The sequence below is a fragment of the Grammomys surdaster genome, unplaced genomic scaffold (assembly GCF_004785775.1).
Source record: "Grammomys surdaster isolate TR1022 unplaced genomic scaffold, NIH_TR_1.0 341, whole genome shotgun sequence".
In the NCBI taxonomy this organism is placed as follows: Eukaryota; Metazoa; Chordata; class Mammalia; order Rodentia; family Muridae; genus Grammomys; species Grammomys surdaster.
Genome location: NW_021604760.1, coordinates 2,625,057 through 2,642,422, shown reverse-complemented (window position 1 = coordinate 2,642,422; position 17,366 = coordinate 2,625,057). Strand labels below are relative to the sequence as shown.

Below are 17,366 nucleotides of genomic sequence, written 5' to 3'. Positions count from 1 at the left end.
AATTAATTTAGCCAACCCTCCAAGTCAACTTAAAGAAGATGTATATACATGATGTTCTAAAGGAAGCATGCCCCTTCAGTGACTAACCCTCAGTAGAGAGTGAATAAATGTTATCAGTGTGTGAATAACACCATGGACTCGCTGAGTACTTCAGTCTTGGCAGGAACACTTCATGAAAGAGAGTTTAATACTAAAAAGAAGACAATACCTGGTGATGGTGAGTTAGGGTAAGTGTTCGGCAGGCGGAACACATAGTAGATGTACGATGCGAGGAGGTTGTTTCTGCCGTGCTGGTCATGATTTCCGTCTAAGTTTTTGTGTAGTCGATTTATAATTGATGCCATAGCTTCAAAAGATGCTTGTCCTAGGTTAACTTTTCAAAAAGAAGAAAATATTTTTCCTTTAATGTTTTTGGATTTGCAGTTCCACAGGAAAGAGAGCTCTGTCCCTTTTACAAAAGACTGTAAACAGAATGATAATACCCTAAGTGTATAAGATATAAAAATATTGTACAAATTTTAAATTTTGTACTAGCTCAACAAAAAGTATTCTTGAAAACAAAAGGAAAAAACATATTTTGTAAATTTAATTTGAAAACTGTATGGGGTATATTAATTAAAACAAAAACACTGCCCAACAGGGAAAAAAACCACTATTTTGAGAAGTAATACAAAGCACAGAGAAATCCATTTTGTAGACAACCTCAAGAGTTAGCGTCTTGTTTTAAAGATGATTCTGAAAATCTAAACAGTGTACAATGTGCACCTATCATTTTTAAAGAAACTTAAAATAGCAATGAAACTGAAAATTATTAAAAACAATCAGTAACAACTTGACTGAAATTATTGACTATGAAAGGATTAGAAGGGGGAGGAGCTGTAAAACTGGAAGACAACAAAGGACCTGAAAAGGCAAAACAACACCCACTTCATCCTCCATGTTGATATAGCACAACAATTCTTTAAAACTAGGGGATTCTGACAGCACACTGAAGAACCAGGTAACCAAGAGGCCACTTTAACATGGGTGTCAGTTCTGTGATTAATCATTTAATCATGACAGAAACCTATGGGCAGCTAACCGAGGCCAGGCAAGTTTCTTGAAGGTTAAATAGTCAAGTGAAATGGCCATGTATAAGACAATGAACATGTACTGGGATAAGAGGGCAAGTGAACAGAGGCAGAATCTTGGGAGGGTTTAGCAACTTCCAGGTTCCTGGTTAAGTCCTTTATTTCTTTCCCCCTCATAGTAACTATTCCAAATCCACAGAATCCTGTCCAAAACCAGGTTCAGGGGTGGAGAGAAGGCTCAGGAGTTAAGAGCATGGACCATTCTTCCCAAGGACCAAGAATTGATTCCTTCAACCCACATGATAGTTCACAACCAACTGTTAACTGCAGTTCCAGGGCATCTGATACCCTCTTCTGACCTCCACAGCTACAAGGCATGTATGAGTTACACATACATATACATACATACATTCAGGCAATACACTCATATGCGTAAAATAACAATTGAATTACATTAAAAAAATCCATCTTACTCACTTAGCAATCCTTACCTTCTATATCACTCAGAACATGCACAAAGCATAAAAGGTCTCAAATCTACCTACAAACTTAACAGAAAGTAAAACTCCTATCAGCTTTCCAGTAAAAGCAATACCCCTGCCCCGCCCCCCAGAGATCTAACTTCACTTTCATTTCCTGAACTTGTGTCAATGGGTAAGTCTTTTCTCACTCTATTATCTTGTTTTTTTCCTCCAATCTTGCACATGATTTATCTTAGCAGGTAGACATGCTCACATTAACTTTTTAATTTTCAGCTTTTGTGTATGGGTGTTTTGCCTGTATATATGTCTATGTATCATTTGCATGTCTGGTACCTGCAGAGGACAGAAGAGAGTGCTGGATCCTCTAACTGGAGTTACACATGGCCATAAGTCTCCATGAGAGCTCTAGGAATTGAACCTGGATCCTCTGCAAGAGCCCCAAGTGCTCTCAACTGCTGCACCACCTCTCAGCATCTTCCAATCTATTCTTATGTCCCACACAACCCAGCTTTCCCTTCTAGCCAAAGTTCTTCCTTCATTAGACTAACCCGCCGCTCTTAAGATCTTTATCAGTGGACACTTGTCAGGTATGAGATATACTCCAGAGCTAGTTGCTTGGGCTGAATTTTGGCTGTAGTAATGATAGCTGAGTGACTTTAAGCAAAACTTTTAAACATGTTTGCCGCTGTACTCATCTGTGAAGTGGTGGTTTGAGTACAAAGGGCCCCATTTGAATGCCTGGTCCACAGTTGATGCAACTGCTGGCAATGATGAGGGACTTTGTTGGAGGATGGGTGTCCCTGGGGTTTCACCCACACCATTCCCAGCTCTCGTGACTGTGGATCAGAGGTCCGCTCTCAGTTATGCTCCAGCACCATACCTGTCTGTCTGCTGTCACACTCCCTGCTATGATGGTCCTAGACCCACCCCATCCCGCTGGGACCATTAATTACATATTTTCAAAGGACAGTTGCCTTGGTCATGGTGAAGAGACAAGACTACCCAAGCAGGCTGAGAGGATTTCGTACAAAGTGAAAATAAAGCACACAGTACTATTTTGATCAGTCCCTTTCAATTCATTATTATTTATTTTGTTTCTATAATCCCAAACAAGTAATAACTTTCTTTTCTTAAAAGCCATCCTAAAAGTAACTGTCCTCTTTTGCTTGTTCTATTCTCTCTTGCCTTAATAGCAGGGATTTTATCGCTTTTGGTAAGATGCTGTGTATGACTTCAAATCTGTCTCTGCTTTAGGGCTTTCCACTTTCAGCCACAAAGTGTCTTTTGTGTACGAACTCACACATGTGAATGCAGGTGCATGTGTGCCACAGCACAGCTATGAAGGGTGGACATGTGCCAACAGCATGTATGAGGTCACAAGTTAACCTGTCTTCTGTTTTGGGGTTTTTTGTTGTTGTTTGGTTTGCTTTAGTTTTTTGTTTGTTTGTTTGTTTTGTTTTTGTTTTTGTTTTTTTGAGACAGGGTTTCTCTTTGTAGCCTTGGCTGTCCTGGAACTCACTCTGTAAACCAGGCTGGCCTCAAACTTATTGATTCACCCGCCTCTGATTCCTGACTGCTGGGATTTAAAGCTAGGGTTGTTTGTCTGTTTGTTTCCTTCTCCCTTGTTTTGAGTAAGGGTTTGTTTGTTGTTTTTCTTTGTGTGTGTGCCAGAGTAGCTGACCCATTAGCTTCCAGGAAGTCCCTTTTCTCCAACTCCCACCTTCCTAAAGTAATACAGGTATTGCAGACACTCTATGCATTTGTGTATGGGGTCTTGGGAACTTGAACTTAGGTCTTTCACACTTACTGCACTTTTACCCACTAAGACATCTCCCCAGCCCCTGGATAGTGTGCCTTTAAAAGTAAAATTTGGTCATGTTGCTTTCTTAATTGGAGCCAGATCTCTCAAAGGCTAATATTTCCTGGTTTCCTAAAGTGTGGTGGAGAAGCCTACCACTCCTCCGCCTTGCACATCACCTCTTGTCACCATCCTCCTCCCTTCCGCCGCCGCACTCTGTACAAGTCCCCTCGCTCCCCAGCCCTCTGTGCCTGGGCTCCGTCACTGTGCCTCCTCCTCCTTGCCGAGTAGTTGTGATGGTCTCCTGTTCATCTCTGAGTAATTGAACAAGAACTTCCTCCACTAACAAGTGTCCCTAAAAGAATATATATCTCAGGATGCTGAGCAGACATCTTCTTAGTGTCATCAATTAATGAATGTTAGTAACACAGTAGCTGGTGTTTCTTTTTGGCTCAATTTCTTCCCAAGATTTTTATTTGGAAAGGGAGAAATTGAGAAACAGTTCTATTTTTCTGGGTACAAAAGAGAATAAATACAGTGATTTTGAGAAAACAAAGAGAAGAGCTATAGGAAATAGAAGATATCGGATGGATGAAGATGCAGAATGGATACACTGTATGCTCTATAAAATGTAACAGGATTATTTTTTGGCTACTTTTCTTAAATACTCTGCGAGAAGTTAGCAGCAGGGACCAAGCTTTGGACATTGTCAATGAATATCTGATTCATCATTAAGTGCTTAGTGAATATTTGGTGACTGAATATTAATCTGTCTTGACAGTTTGAGTAAAAGACTATAAATAGATCTCATTTCCTATCACATACAAGTCACCTCCTCCCACAATGAGCACAGCAAACAGAAATCAGTGTTCTTTTTAAATCTAAGTTAGAAATGCAAAATTATAATAATAAAAGATGTAATAACATAATACATTTTATATTTTGAGAAGCTTTCAGATTTTGATGTGTTTTAAAGTGTAAACTTTATAAAAGAATGATGAGGTACCATTAAGCTTAGGGAGATTGTCATTAACATCTTAGAGAAAAATCAAAGATGGCTTCAAATAAAGGTTTACTATATTTATAAAACTGGTATCTAGTCCTATCTTGTCCTCAACCTTCAGAGGCTCCCCAAGTATCTGAGGAAGTACTGTATTAGGGTCACTATCTTAAATTGTCTTCTCCAGTCTTACACTTGTCTGAGACTTCAGAGGAGACCCTACCTTATTATCACAGCCCTCCAGAGGATAAAAAGCCACAGCCTTTCCTAAGTACCAAAAAAGCCCAACTCTTTTGAAACCATTTAGTTAATCTCTGACCTTTATGCTACAATTTAAGCAAGTCGCATTGGTTCTGTATCAGTTACTTAAGTTCTGTCTTATAATTCTTTTCTACTTTGTGATGAGCAATGCAATCCCTGACTTTCTAGAACTTAAACATCAACTTTCGTTTCTTTTTGCTGGTTTTTATAAAGTCATCTTACATTTTTTATTATTATAAATTGTATATTTTTATGCAAAAATTGACTTTTATTATTACAATCTCTTGTATGTATGTAAGTATATTTTAAATATGTATTGAACTATAGGAAACAATAGCTATTCAGAACTATTTGATGAATAGATATATACTGAGTGGTAAAAATACCAAATGTCTGCATTTTTAAAGTTTGATTAGACGAAAGAGCAAAAGAGTATCAGAAACCCCACCCCAACCTATCCATCCCAAAGGCTGGTCCAGTGCATTTATTTATATAACAAAGATTACTTTGTTACCCTTAAGTGTAATGAAGTTCAGATGTTTTATCAAAAAAAAAAAGAAATGCAAAATTATAGATTACAGATGTAATGATTCATCCCATATAAATGTAGTTACCTATTTGGCCAGCAATCACAGGAGGTCGAACAACTAAAAGTATGAGTTTATCAAGCAGAAGATGAAGAAACCGGACTACTGGTTCCAGTTGTGAGGAACTCAAGGCTGAAATGCTGCTCTTCAGTTCACTCTCTAAGTTGTTTTCCATGATCCGCATGTCCCCAATGCGGACCGGGAACATGTGTTCATCCAGAGCATTGACAAGAGCAAAGAATTTGTCAAGATAGGGGTCCTAAAACAAAGAACAAACACAGAACTAAACAATTCTAACCACATCAATTCCCAAACTCTCAAGAACTATAGAACGCTAACATCTCATATTGATAATGCAAAAAGCCACATACAAGAAGTATACACACTGTTTCCAATGTAATATATCCCTTCTTACTCGTCATTGTTGTGAAACAGCCATTTCCAATTCTATCAGTTACTCAAGGAATCTTTGAGTGATGGAGGACCTCACTTGTAGGTTGAGTTTGCCTAATTTTTGGAACTCAGTTCTCATGGCAGGTACTTCAGCAAGTAGTGCCTGTTACTAACTCATTGTCTCATGAGCCAAATCCTCCCGCCATCAGGTGGGGCTTGATGACTTGAAAGGCTCCTTCTTATAGTCCTGGTCAGGGCTAGATGGTAAGGATGTGCCACAGGGCAGCGGTGGCTCTGATGCTCCTATGGTAGGCGCTCGCCACCAGGTCTGACTCCACAGTTCTTACTCCAGGTCTGACTCCACATGTTCTTACAGCAATGAGTCTTCTCCCCAGAGTCTAACTGTCAGTCTTCAGGAGCTTCCTTTGGCCTTCTAAGGTTCTTTGTTGATACTTCTCTGTCTGCTATCAAGAATTCTTTTAACATTCATTTAATAGCAAATCATCTTTAATATTTTGAACAAATCTGCATTTAAAATGTTATTAATTCAAATTGCTGGTTGATTTGCCTCCTAACTGAACCTGTCTTTTGTTATACAATGTCTCTCCTTACTGCTAACAGAGTCAAAGACCTGGACCAAATGATCTTTAAACCTTCCCACCTGAGATACTTGACTCTGACTCAAAACGAGCTCACAAGAGCTTCTCTACTCTACTTTGCCATGAATCAGAAATTAAAAACAAGAAAAAGACCCATAATTGTTCTAAATACATCAGTTGCATTTAAAAGACAAAGTATTCAATGGCATTTAATGAAAGAAATGTCTCAATCTGTTTTTATATTCCTAAAGTATGGAGAGATAACAGCACTGCCATAAGTGAGGTATATGTTCAATTTAGCTAAGTGAAATCTGATTATAAAGAAATACTAAAACTCACTTGTGTGTGAATGGATGAAACAGCAACAACTTCAACATTAAAAACTCCTTTGTGGTTGTCCACCCACTTCATACCAGGCAGAGGAACCTGCAAGACACAAAGCACAGTGTGCACAGGCTTGCTAAGGCTTTAGAACTGAAAGTACCTATGGAAATACTTATTTTTATTTACTCTTTGAGAAATCCATACATGCACACAATGCATTTTTGATTATATCTATCTTCCATTCTCTCCTCCTAAGTCCCCTGATGCCTCTCAATACAAACAATGATTATATACTGGACTTCTGCTACACACAGCTAAAACTCTGGGTAAAATTAACAGATTGAACACGAAGACTTTAAAAGGTGAAAGAAAAGACAGGATGGCAACCTCAGCAAGCTAAGGCCCAAAAGCAGGTTTCTTGTATTTTATTTATGCTTTAAAAATCCAGGACTGGGTGTGAGAGAAGGGCATTCCAAAGAGCCAAAGAGGGAACTCTGCCCTAACTAGCAAAGCCAATCACACTGTAGCCATCAGTCAAGAATCATCCTTGAGACATGAAATCCACATAGCCTTGAAGTCTTGCCAAAACAAGTGGACTATATGAGGGAGAACACTCCCCACCCCCTCAGCTGTCCTTTTATATGTAGAAAAACTAGCTGGTAGGTCCATTTCAAACTCCCACAAGAAGGTAGAGATTCAATCTCTCCACTGAGTCAAATAATAAAGGTTTGGAACCCAACTTTATTTTTCAAAAATATTTTATCTATTAAAAATATGCAGGTAAAATATATAACATAAATTCAACAGGTCTGCAGTCTGAAAATTGGCAGCATAAATATCTGGGAACTTTTAAAAACTGTTATGTACATTTTTATCACAATCTTTTAAAAACTGCCAACTTAATGCAATTTGAAAGCAAATAAATATGGAATAGGGGAGATAATAAATGATGCAAGTTATTAACATTCCAGCTCTTGGATCAATATATTTAAATAGCAATTATAATATAAATAAAATATTTTGTATAAATATTATTTTATAACTAAAATAATAATAAATCAGAAATTATCACTGTACATCTGTAGTGCAACCACTATTAAATTTAAAACATCCAATATTCAGATCTTCTCACATTTATGGAAATACATCTCTAAGACAAGCATCTAGAAGTATTACTCATGAGGTAATACAAATGTATTTTCATTTGACATTAATTAGGCATAAACAAAACTGTTTTAAGGCCCAGGCAATAGTGATGAATAATGTACACCAAGTTTTATACTTCTACAAAGAGAAAAGGGAATCTAGCTCCAGGTTGAAACACTTCTATCTCCTAGGAATTTACTCCCTAGAGCCCAACAAACAGGGCTCCTGGAGCATGTACCAGATGTCTCCACTCTGCTGAGACACATTAGTGACTAAGGTCTTCTCATTCTGAGGTTCTAACAGTAGTCAACAAGAACGAGACCAATGTCCCACTTGGGACATTCTGTATTGGAGGTATCTGTGGAACTTTCTAGTAAAGGTATCACTAGACATAATGCTTTATCAGAAAAATAAGTCAGAAAGAAAGGGATACGCAGAAATGTGAAGTGGGGCACACGCACACAGCTCACTGTAGGAGTCAAGAGCACTGCTGTGGTTTGGGTAGAGAGTCGGCCCCGAAGGCCTGGATGCCAAGTGACGGGCATCTGGGGAGTGAGTGGGCAGAGGCTTCTATCCTCTGAGCAGCCTGCTCCCTTGGTGGTGGAATCTAGGAGGCTGTCACTGTGGGCATGCTCAAGATCTCCCTTGCCCAGGACCCTTCCTCTTCTGCTGCTGTCCCAAGTGAGGAATTATGCTCTCCCTCCCTTGGAATACCATGATGTTCTTTTGCCTTCTCACAACTTCAGAGCAACACAGGCACACAAACTGTAAGCCACTATAGTATTTACTTCCTTCATACAGTCTCTCTCGGGTATCTGCCACAGAGCTGCGAAGCTGACTCCCTCAGCTTTGGGAGTGGGACCCAACAAAGAGTGCTTATGGGTTCAGGGTGTGTTTAAACAGTCAAAAGATTGAGAAGATGAAGAATATAAAGCTATATTAAAAAACATTTTAAGAGCTTTAAATAATAATTACAAGGTAAAATTAAAGAAATAATTTTACTAGAAAAGTAAGTTTCTTAGTACTTAAGCATGGTTGCATGTAAAGCCCAGCATTAAGCCCTAATAACACAGAAAAGTTTAAATTCATCGAATGGGCTGGGGATTTTGCTCAATGGTAGCATACTTGTCTAGGATGTAAAAAGCCCTGGGTATCATACTCAGCACAGGGAGGAAGAGGCGGAAGGAGGGCGGAGGAAAGGGAGGAAGGGAGGATGTTTCAGTTGGTGTTCCCCAGCCGGTGGCCTCTCCACTGTGCATGCCCTTCTATGCACCCCACACAATCCTCAGCAGGTCTTTTTATCCTCTCTGGGTATCTTTCTGGGTTTTTAAGCTTTAACTTGTATTTACTTACACACACACACACATGCTATCTTCATATGAGAGAGAACATTTGTGCTTATCTTTCTGTGTCTGGCTCACCTCAAGAAATGTATTTTCCATATTATTTAAAACTAAAAACGTTTATTATCACAATTATAAAAGTCTAACTTTTCAGGAATTCTGGTATATAAAGTAATGGGTTTCACCATGGCACCTTTATATGTATGTGCCACTATAAAACTTTTATTCTTATTTTTAAAAATCTACTGTGTTCTGTTATGTGTATGAATGTTTTGCCTGCATGTACATTTGTACAGTCCCCATGGAGGCCAAAAGAGAGTCTGATCCTCTGTGACAATTGCAGACAGTGGTTAACTGCTCCACGGGTGCTGAGAATCAATCCTTAGATCCTCTGGAAGAGGAAGCTCGTAACTGCTGAGCCATCGCTCTAGTGCTGATTGTTTCGTTCATGTATGTTATCCACATCTGCAGACAGCCAGCATGCTCTCGTATGAGCATTTGTACCTGCAGACGGCCAGCATGCTCTTTTTTTTTCACTTTTTTTATTGGATATTTTATTTACATTTCAGATGTAACCCCTTTTCCCCCCCACCCAAGAACCCCCTATCCTATCCCCCCTCCTCCTGCTTCTATGAGGATGTGCCCCAACCCATCTGCCCACTCCCACCTCCCCACCCACGAATTCCTCCACACTGGGGCATCCAGCCTTCACTAGAATGAGGACTTCCTCTCCTACCTATACCCGACAAGGCCATCCTCCCCTCCATATACAGCTAGAGCCATGGATCCCTCCCTAAGTGCTCCCAGGCTGGTGGTTTAAGCCCTGGGAGTTCTGGTAGGTTGGTATTGTTGTTCTCCTCATGGGGCCTCAAACCCTTTCAGCTCCTTCAGTCTTCTCTCTCACTCCTCCATTGGGAACCCTATGATCAGTTCAATGGTTAGCTGTGAGCATCTGCCTCTGTATATGTCAGGCTCTGGTAGACCTCTAAGGAGACAGCTATGCTCTTAGATGAACATTTATACCACAGTTCCTACAAGAAAACCACTGGCCTTGCTTCAGAAATTGGCTTTGCACTTGAAAATTATTTCGGTAAAAACAAATCCATACTTAATTTTCACAAAAATACACTTTGTTATATAAATTTCCTCTAAAATATGATTTGTTTCGAACAACAGCAAATAAAGAGTAAGCAGTAGTTACTCTTAGGAAAAAAGGTATGCTTTTGCATAACAATGCCACACACACACTGAAAAAGGTGCCTGGAAAACAGACAGAAGGCTGGGAGTAGAAAGCATGTATGTTTCCTAGCTGCTCACAAGGGACTATAATGAACCAAGTACCACTGTGAATATGTACAGATATCCTACCCTCGCAGAAGTTACACTCTATAGACAGATAAACGTTAAGTTAACAGCCAATGGTGAAAAGTACAAAGAGAAAAAAGACAAAGTGAGAAGGTCAGGAGTTAGTGGCTGCCTCTTAGACAGAATAATCACAGATGACTTCTCTGAAGAGGTTTTTGAGTAACTGATGAAAATGAAAAATAGGTCTTGAGATGCGGCACTGGCAGTAGAGGGCAGTGACAAGCCTCAGGAAGAACAGGGTGTGTGACAGAGAGACCAGAATGGGTGACAGAACACAGTATGAGGGACAGAGAGATAGCCTGGTGGGATGTTATATATATGTTTATTTGAAAGGCAACTTGAGCTACAGTCTGTAAACAAATACCATGTTTATACATTCATGATGTAGTTCAGGCTAGCTTCAAACTCGTGTCAATTCTCCTGCCTTAGCCATGTAGGAACTAGTTTGCTACCATACTTTAGAAAGAAAAATTGTAATTATCAATGAAAAACATTCTATTGTGTGCATTCACATAGAAGAAACAGCAAATCTTTGTTTGGTAAACATTTTTATGATCAAAATCTTTTTTCATTCAGTCTGGAGAGTTAAACATGCTGAAAGGCACTGACCTCGGGAGAAAGCACTGAATAAGCCTGTGGTGGTTTTTCCAGGGAGACTGGCAGGCAAAACTGCCCCGTCTTCAACCGCCCATTCTGCAGCATTGGTATCCACTTGAAATAAAAGAGACAGGTGTCTGTTTTGAAATCATTATGTGGACAGTTGGCTTTAAGAATGTAACTCATTGCCGGGCAGTGGTGGCGCATGTCTTTAATCCCAGCACTTGGGAGGCAGAGGCAGGCTGATTTCTGAGTTCGAGGCCAGCCTGGTCTACAAAGTGAGTTCCAGGACAGCCAGAGATATACAGAGAAACCCTGTCTCAAAAAAAAACAAAAACAACAACAACAAAAAAGAATGTAACTCATCGAACTTTCTCTCATGTCAACAAGCATTACGAATATAACTATCTAAGTAACGATGGGCCTTCAGCACTCCACTTCCCTTACGGTATTTAATTCATGAAAATTCCAAATATTTAGTACATGGCCTTATTATCCAAGGAAGAATCAGTTCTAGAAAAGGCTACAAAATCAATTTAAAAACAATAGTTTCACTTTAAACAGAGAAAACCTTGAATACTAGAAATAAAAGTATAAATATATTTCCTAGCAGTTAGCATAATTTCTGTCACAAATATTAAGAGACAAAAATATTGAATCAAATATAAATTTAAGTTAAAGGTAAATTCTACAACAAAATTGTATGACAGCACCTTACGCTGACCTTCACTGTATGTTAACCTTGACAGTATGACCATAATTAGTTTTTCTTAACTATCCAAAGGCGTTCATTTCTTGTCTACGGGTTTCTTTTATTCATTTGAATCATCCTCTCATTAAATCTATTATGTTTATACTGCATCTTAGGAAAACACCCAACAATCAGAAACAACACCTTAGCCTTTATGAACGTTACTAACTAGCTAAGGACATTAGCGAGCATCTTTGTTGGGGATGCTTCCTTAACAGTAGAGTTTTACATTACAGAGAATCCAATGGGCAGCACTGAACAACAGGAAACATCTATGGAGTACTACACTTCATAAATATTTCAAGACATTTACAATCCCTCAACATAAATGTAACACAATAACAGAAAGACTTACTGTATATCCAACTGGAGTCTCAAGAGGAGTGTTTTGTTTCTGTTGACAACTAACATGGTAAAACGTAAAGAGCAAGTGGTGATGGTCGGTTAATGTGGCAGGGAGTTTGACCTTGACTTCCTCGTGAAAATCAGGAGACCTTCATACAAAGAAATACAAAACAAAAATCAATAGTCATTAATTTGTTTAAAATGGATAATGACTGCATTTGCTTATCTGACTGGCCTTAAGATTAACTTAGGTTCATGCATAGTCTTTTCTCTACTCCAGGGAAGTTTTTTCATCATCCTCATTTCTAAATAATTAACTTCTACTTTCAGGTGAGGGAGCAAACACTGTTTCTGAAATTGTTCATAATGTTTTTATGAATGAGCTAAGGTATCCTGCTTTTTGAAAATTCATTAATAATTACCATCTAGATAATGAGATCTCCATCACAATGGACACTGTACTATATTTATGAGCCAAACTTGGTACCCACTACACAGAGAAGTCAAACAAGTATTTTGGGCATATATTTTTAAGCCATACCATTTTCCTTTTGCTAGGGTACCAGCAAAGATACCCTTTGTGAGGGGTATCTCTAAAGATACCTAAACATTAAGTTAGGCTCTCTGTGGAATGCTTTCTTTCAAATGTTCCATTGTTAAAAGGAATAAATAATGTTAGCACACTGACTACTGTGGACGCAGTAGACAATAAAGACAAAATCAGAGAAAGCCTGCAAATTGAACTTGTCCAACAGCATAGAAGTACTCCTAACCATTACATTAATAAAAAGAATGTCATGCTTGATGTTCATGATACTTCTTCTCAACACAAGGAGTTGCCTCAAGGGACACTTTAATAGAATCTTGGCTGTTTTTCTTGATATACAAATAAAAAATACAACTCAATGGAGGCATCTTACTTTTCCATCCTCAGCATCTTTCAGAATTATACTCAGTGGAAATACAGCTAAGCCATATGGTTCCAACCACCTTTAAAGTGAAGGCTGTCCATCCTGCCAGGTAAGTTTCTTTCTCAGATGTCGATCACTCAATATTCTTCTTGTTCAAACAAGCCTTAAAACTACAATGGCAGGTGTGAAGTTGATCACAAAACACTAAGTGGAATTAGGCCTTAAATAAGGTAACAAGAAAGTGCTAATGCTTGCTGAGAGTCTGATGTCTAGTGAACATTTTCTAAGGCACGTCTCTTGTTACTACTAAACTCACCAATCATCACTGAATCATAAAAACTTGGATTTATAAGCAAAGTCAGGCAGTACTGCCACTTCATTTCCACTAATAATTAAAACAACAATAATAATGACCCAGCCAAAGTGAAAAAAATTTAGAAATTGTTGTTTTTATAGAAATATATTTCCCGTTATGCAGTATCTGGGTTCTTCACTTTTCCCTGAAATCACATTATAGGTATCTGTAAGAATTACTGATTTCAATATGTTGGTTTGTCACATTTGGACTAAATTTTTATTTTTGTGGTTGTTTTAAAGATAAACAAGACAACAATTTCCCTTTAAAGCTATGTAACTTTGTATAAATATGAATTGGACAGAGATGTCAAAAACCCCAGTATAATACCTAATTTTATATTCCTGAAGATCAGGAATAGGTTTCATATTTTTAAGTGGCTTTTAAAAATCTGGATAATAATATTTCTTGATATGAAATTGAAATTTTAGGGTCCATAATAAACTTTTAATAGACCATAGCCATAGCACATTACTGTAACATCACTGACTGACTACTGTGCTTTAGTGATACAGTAGCAGAACTCAGTGACTACAAGAGATGGTAGATAGCCATAGGTTTAGATTATACACTATTTAGTCCTTCATAGAAAATGTTTGTCGGCTCCTGATGGAAATCACATAGGTTAAGTACTTCAAAAGCAAAGTTAAACAGACTATTTCCAGTTTGAGATCAAAATATGATATGTGATACAGGCCTAAAAGAGCGTATAGAGTTTAGTAAACACAGGTTCAAGAAAGGCTCAGAAACAGAGAACACAAAAAACAGGAAGGAGAATATTGAGACTTAAATTTTGATTAGATTCCAGAGAACAGAAGGAGAACATCAAAGATGTCAAATTCTGAACCAGAAAGATGGTAGTATCATTATTAAAAACAGAGAGTGTTGTAAAGACAAACATGGAAACCAGGAATACAGAACAAGCAAACCAGTGTGTCTCATTGGTCAATGAAAAGATACATGAACACAAAAGGTCAAGATTAGAAATAATTTGGAAGTGTTCTGTTTAAATGTTAAAATAGAAGCGTTTCCATTGAATGCAGCAGAGAGAGATCACCTAGATATGGACACAGAATTGTGAGCAAAGATTTAGTATTTTGTGTGAAGTCACTACAGACAGAAAATCTCAAAAGGTAGACAGAACTTAACTGTGGCTGCAAAGTAAAGGTGAGAGAGACAGATGTTAAATGGGAACAGAAAGCAAGCACCACAACAGCACCAGGGAATAGCTCAGGGGCTTGTTGTAGGTGAAGCATAAGCTTCATTTTGAAAGTAAGGATAGAGCCAAGAAACAACTGTGATGGGCAAGAGATAGGAGCTGACCATATTCTGAAGAAGTGAATGGTACTGGGAGCAGATGTGAGTGAGTCACACTGAGAGGCGAAGGGTCATTGCTACTACTGAAAGAGAAGGAAAGGCAGACAAGTGTGGAGATGATCTCAGTCGTGAATAGAGAAATCATAGATCTCAAATGTGACAGCCATAATCAATAAGCTAGAAATGCAGAAAAAAAGTAGAAGCTGCAGGAAACTCCCATAGTTACTGTTTCATGAGAGAAAAAATACAAAATAAAACCAAACCAAAATGATCACAAGAATACTGTAAAGGGGCTAACAGAAGAGAAACGAAGGACTACAGCTGCTACATGTGATACATAATTCTGCAACAGCTCACCCATTAGGACAATTTTGTGATTTCCCCCCCCTTAAATAATTCAATAACTACCCCTCTCACACACAGAGAAACAAGAAAGTAAAAGCTATACAAGGTTAACAATTTCTCACAGAACTAACCCTAGAGAGCTACTAAATCAAAGGATCATGGGAGAGTGAACACATCACCCCTCCAAGGAGCGTGAGCAGAGCAGAGTTCAACAAAATAAGCAAGTATCTGAGGAAAATGATAAGGCAGAGATCAAAGGGCCAGACTAATCAATAACTATACAGAAAGAAACAGAATTTTAAAAAGACGTCCTTGTCTAACACCTGACATTTGACATGTCTACAAAGAAGAGCTGCGCATCTACAGACTGAAAATCGTCATTCTGATGTCAGTTGTGAATTTGGCACGTTCAGTGCAGCAAAGCATTTGGTAAACATACTAATGTGAGTGCTAACAATGCCACTAAGAAGTGAGTAACTTTGAAAGAAATATTGTAATTCAGTACCTGTTATGATATACTACGGCTGTATAGGCTTCCTTTGAAAATTCTGAACAGCTAGATTTACCAAAGATTACCTGTAACAAATAACAGCATGTTGAAACTTGGTTGTAATAAATGATGGATGGTTCACATCTATGTAAGAATTGTATGCTTTAATAACTACTTGAGAAAATGGGCAAAATTGGCCCAGTGAAGAACAATGTGCCTACTTATAAAAGCTCAACTGCTTAACTATCTTCTCAATGATAGACTCGTCTGACATTCAACCATTCAGAAAGCTTCTACAGTTATATTTCCATTCACTGAGTAATAAAATACATTTTTGTCCTCTTCCTCTTCCCTGTTTTTTTTGAGACAGGGCTTCCTTCATGTAATCAAAGGTGGCCTTGAACTTCACATGTAGTTGAGGACTGCCTTGACCTTAATGCTGGGACTATAGGCATGTGCCACCACGCCTAGTTTTATGCACCCAGGGCTTCATGCATGCTAGGCAAAGTCTCTAGCAACTGAACTACATCTTTAGCCCTCTTTCCTTTTTCTTAAAGGAAGTGAACATTCAGGGAATAACATCACTTTGTACTTAAAATAAGAAAATTACCCCAGCATGGTGGCATCAATATACAACGTGGTGGCTTTACTAAAACATGGGAGTCATTCTGAAGATCAAATATCAATCATTTATAAATGATACAAAGTACTATTTTTACATTATACTGTTTATCTTTTACTTCTCATACACCCTGCAGCCTCATAATGGAGGCACTCCACTTTAGACTTATGCACATATGTTAGTTTTAAATCCACCACATATAAAAAATGCACAGTAGTTACACAAAACTGAGCCAGCAACGTAGTTAGAGATTGATGTCATCGTCATCACTACTATGACTACTATGACAGGACAGTTTAGAAATGCCACAAATTAAACACTCTAAGTCTGGCAGCCTTCTTTACAGAGCATGTCGGTACACTTGGATATCAGACTGTAAAACAAGTCAGCTTATTTCTTTTGTAAAGAAGGTAACTGATATTTGTTTCTCTTCTAAAACTTCAAGCAGGTGATTCTATTTTAAACGAGTAGCAAATACAGTAACATTTACTCCCTCTGATAGGCTCTATTTAATCAATTTTCAAATGCTTTAGTATGCTTCTGTTTGTTTATTTTTGTTCTTATTTCAATTTGAGATAGAGTTGCATTATGTAGCCCAGGTTGGACTTGAATTTGATATGTAGTCCAGGCTGGTTTTAAATTCTCAATCTTCCTATATCAGCATCCCAAATACTAGGATTAAATGCAAGCATCACAATACCTAGTCACCTTAATATGCTTTTAAAACATTTTATTTCTGTGCCATAATTTCAAACACAACAATTGTCTTACTAACAATTATATAATCAAAGATTATATGGAGAACAGTCCTAGAACAGTCATAGTCTAAAACATAACAAATGCATTAGGTTCATGCATAAATTTTTTTCATAGCTGCCATTTATACTAACATAAAAGCATTATATTCTCATATAAATAATAACACACAGGTGAAAGGAACACAGCATCTTTCTTTATTTAGAAATGATCTCTTTTCACAAAGCAAAATATTTATCTATGCAACCAGAAGAGAACAAAGTAGAATGTGTTCAGTTTTGATCATCAGATATGTAGTCTGTCCCTCAGCAACAGAGTTGAACACTAATTAAGAGCTAAGCACTATGCTAGCATCAAGATACAGATATATGTGAGACAGGGTCCCTGCCCTCAAGGAGCTCACAATCTAATGCATATAATAAATAAACAGGCAACCATATTGTATAAGGAGCGAGAAAATTCTGTCCCAACACCAAAAGAGGGTGGGTCTAACTGCCCATGTTGGTGGG

At 38.1% G+C, this 17,366-nt stretch overlaps 1 protein-coding gene across 1 annotated transcript in view; it reads right to left on the bottom strand.

Annotated features, from left to right (window-relative positions):
• The window catches only part of Dock7 (dedicator of cytokinesis 7), a 198,439-nt gene that overhangs the window by 75,079 nt on the left and 105,994 nt on the right, over nucleotides 1–17,366 (bottom strand). The window contains exons 16-21 of the mRNA XM_028778777.1: nucleotides 15,495–15,565; nucleotides 12,072–12,210; nucleotides 10,978–11,079; nucleotides 6,530–6,616; nucleotides 5,226–5,457; nucleotides 209–373 (exon numbers count right to left, since the gene is read on the bottom strand). Coding sequence (XP_028634610.1) covers nucleotides 209–373; nucleotides 5,226–5,457; nucleotides 6,530–6,616; nucleotides 10,978–11,079; nucleotides 12,072–12,210; nucleotides 15,495–15,565 — 796 coding nt within the window. The remainder of the gene's footprint in view (nucleotides 1–208; nucleotides 374–5,225; nucleotides 5,458–6,529; nucleotides 6,617–10,977; nucleotides 11,080–12,071; nucleotides 12,211–15,494; nucleotides 15,566–17,366) is intronic.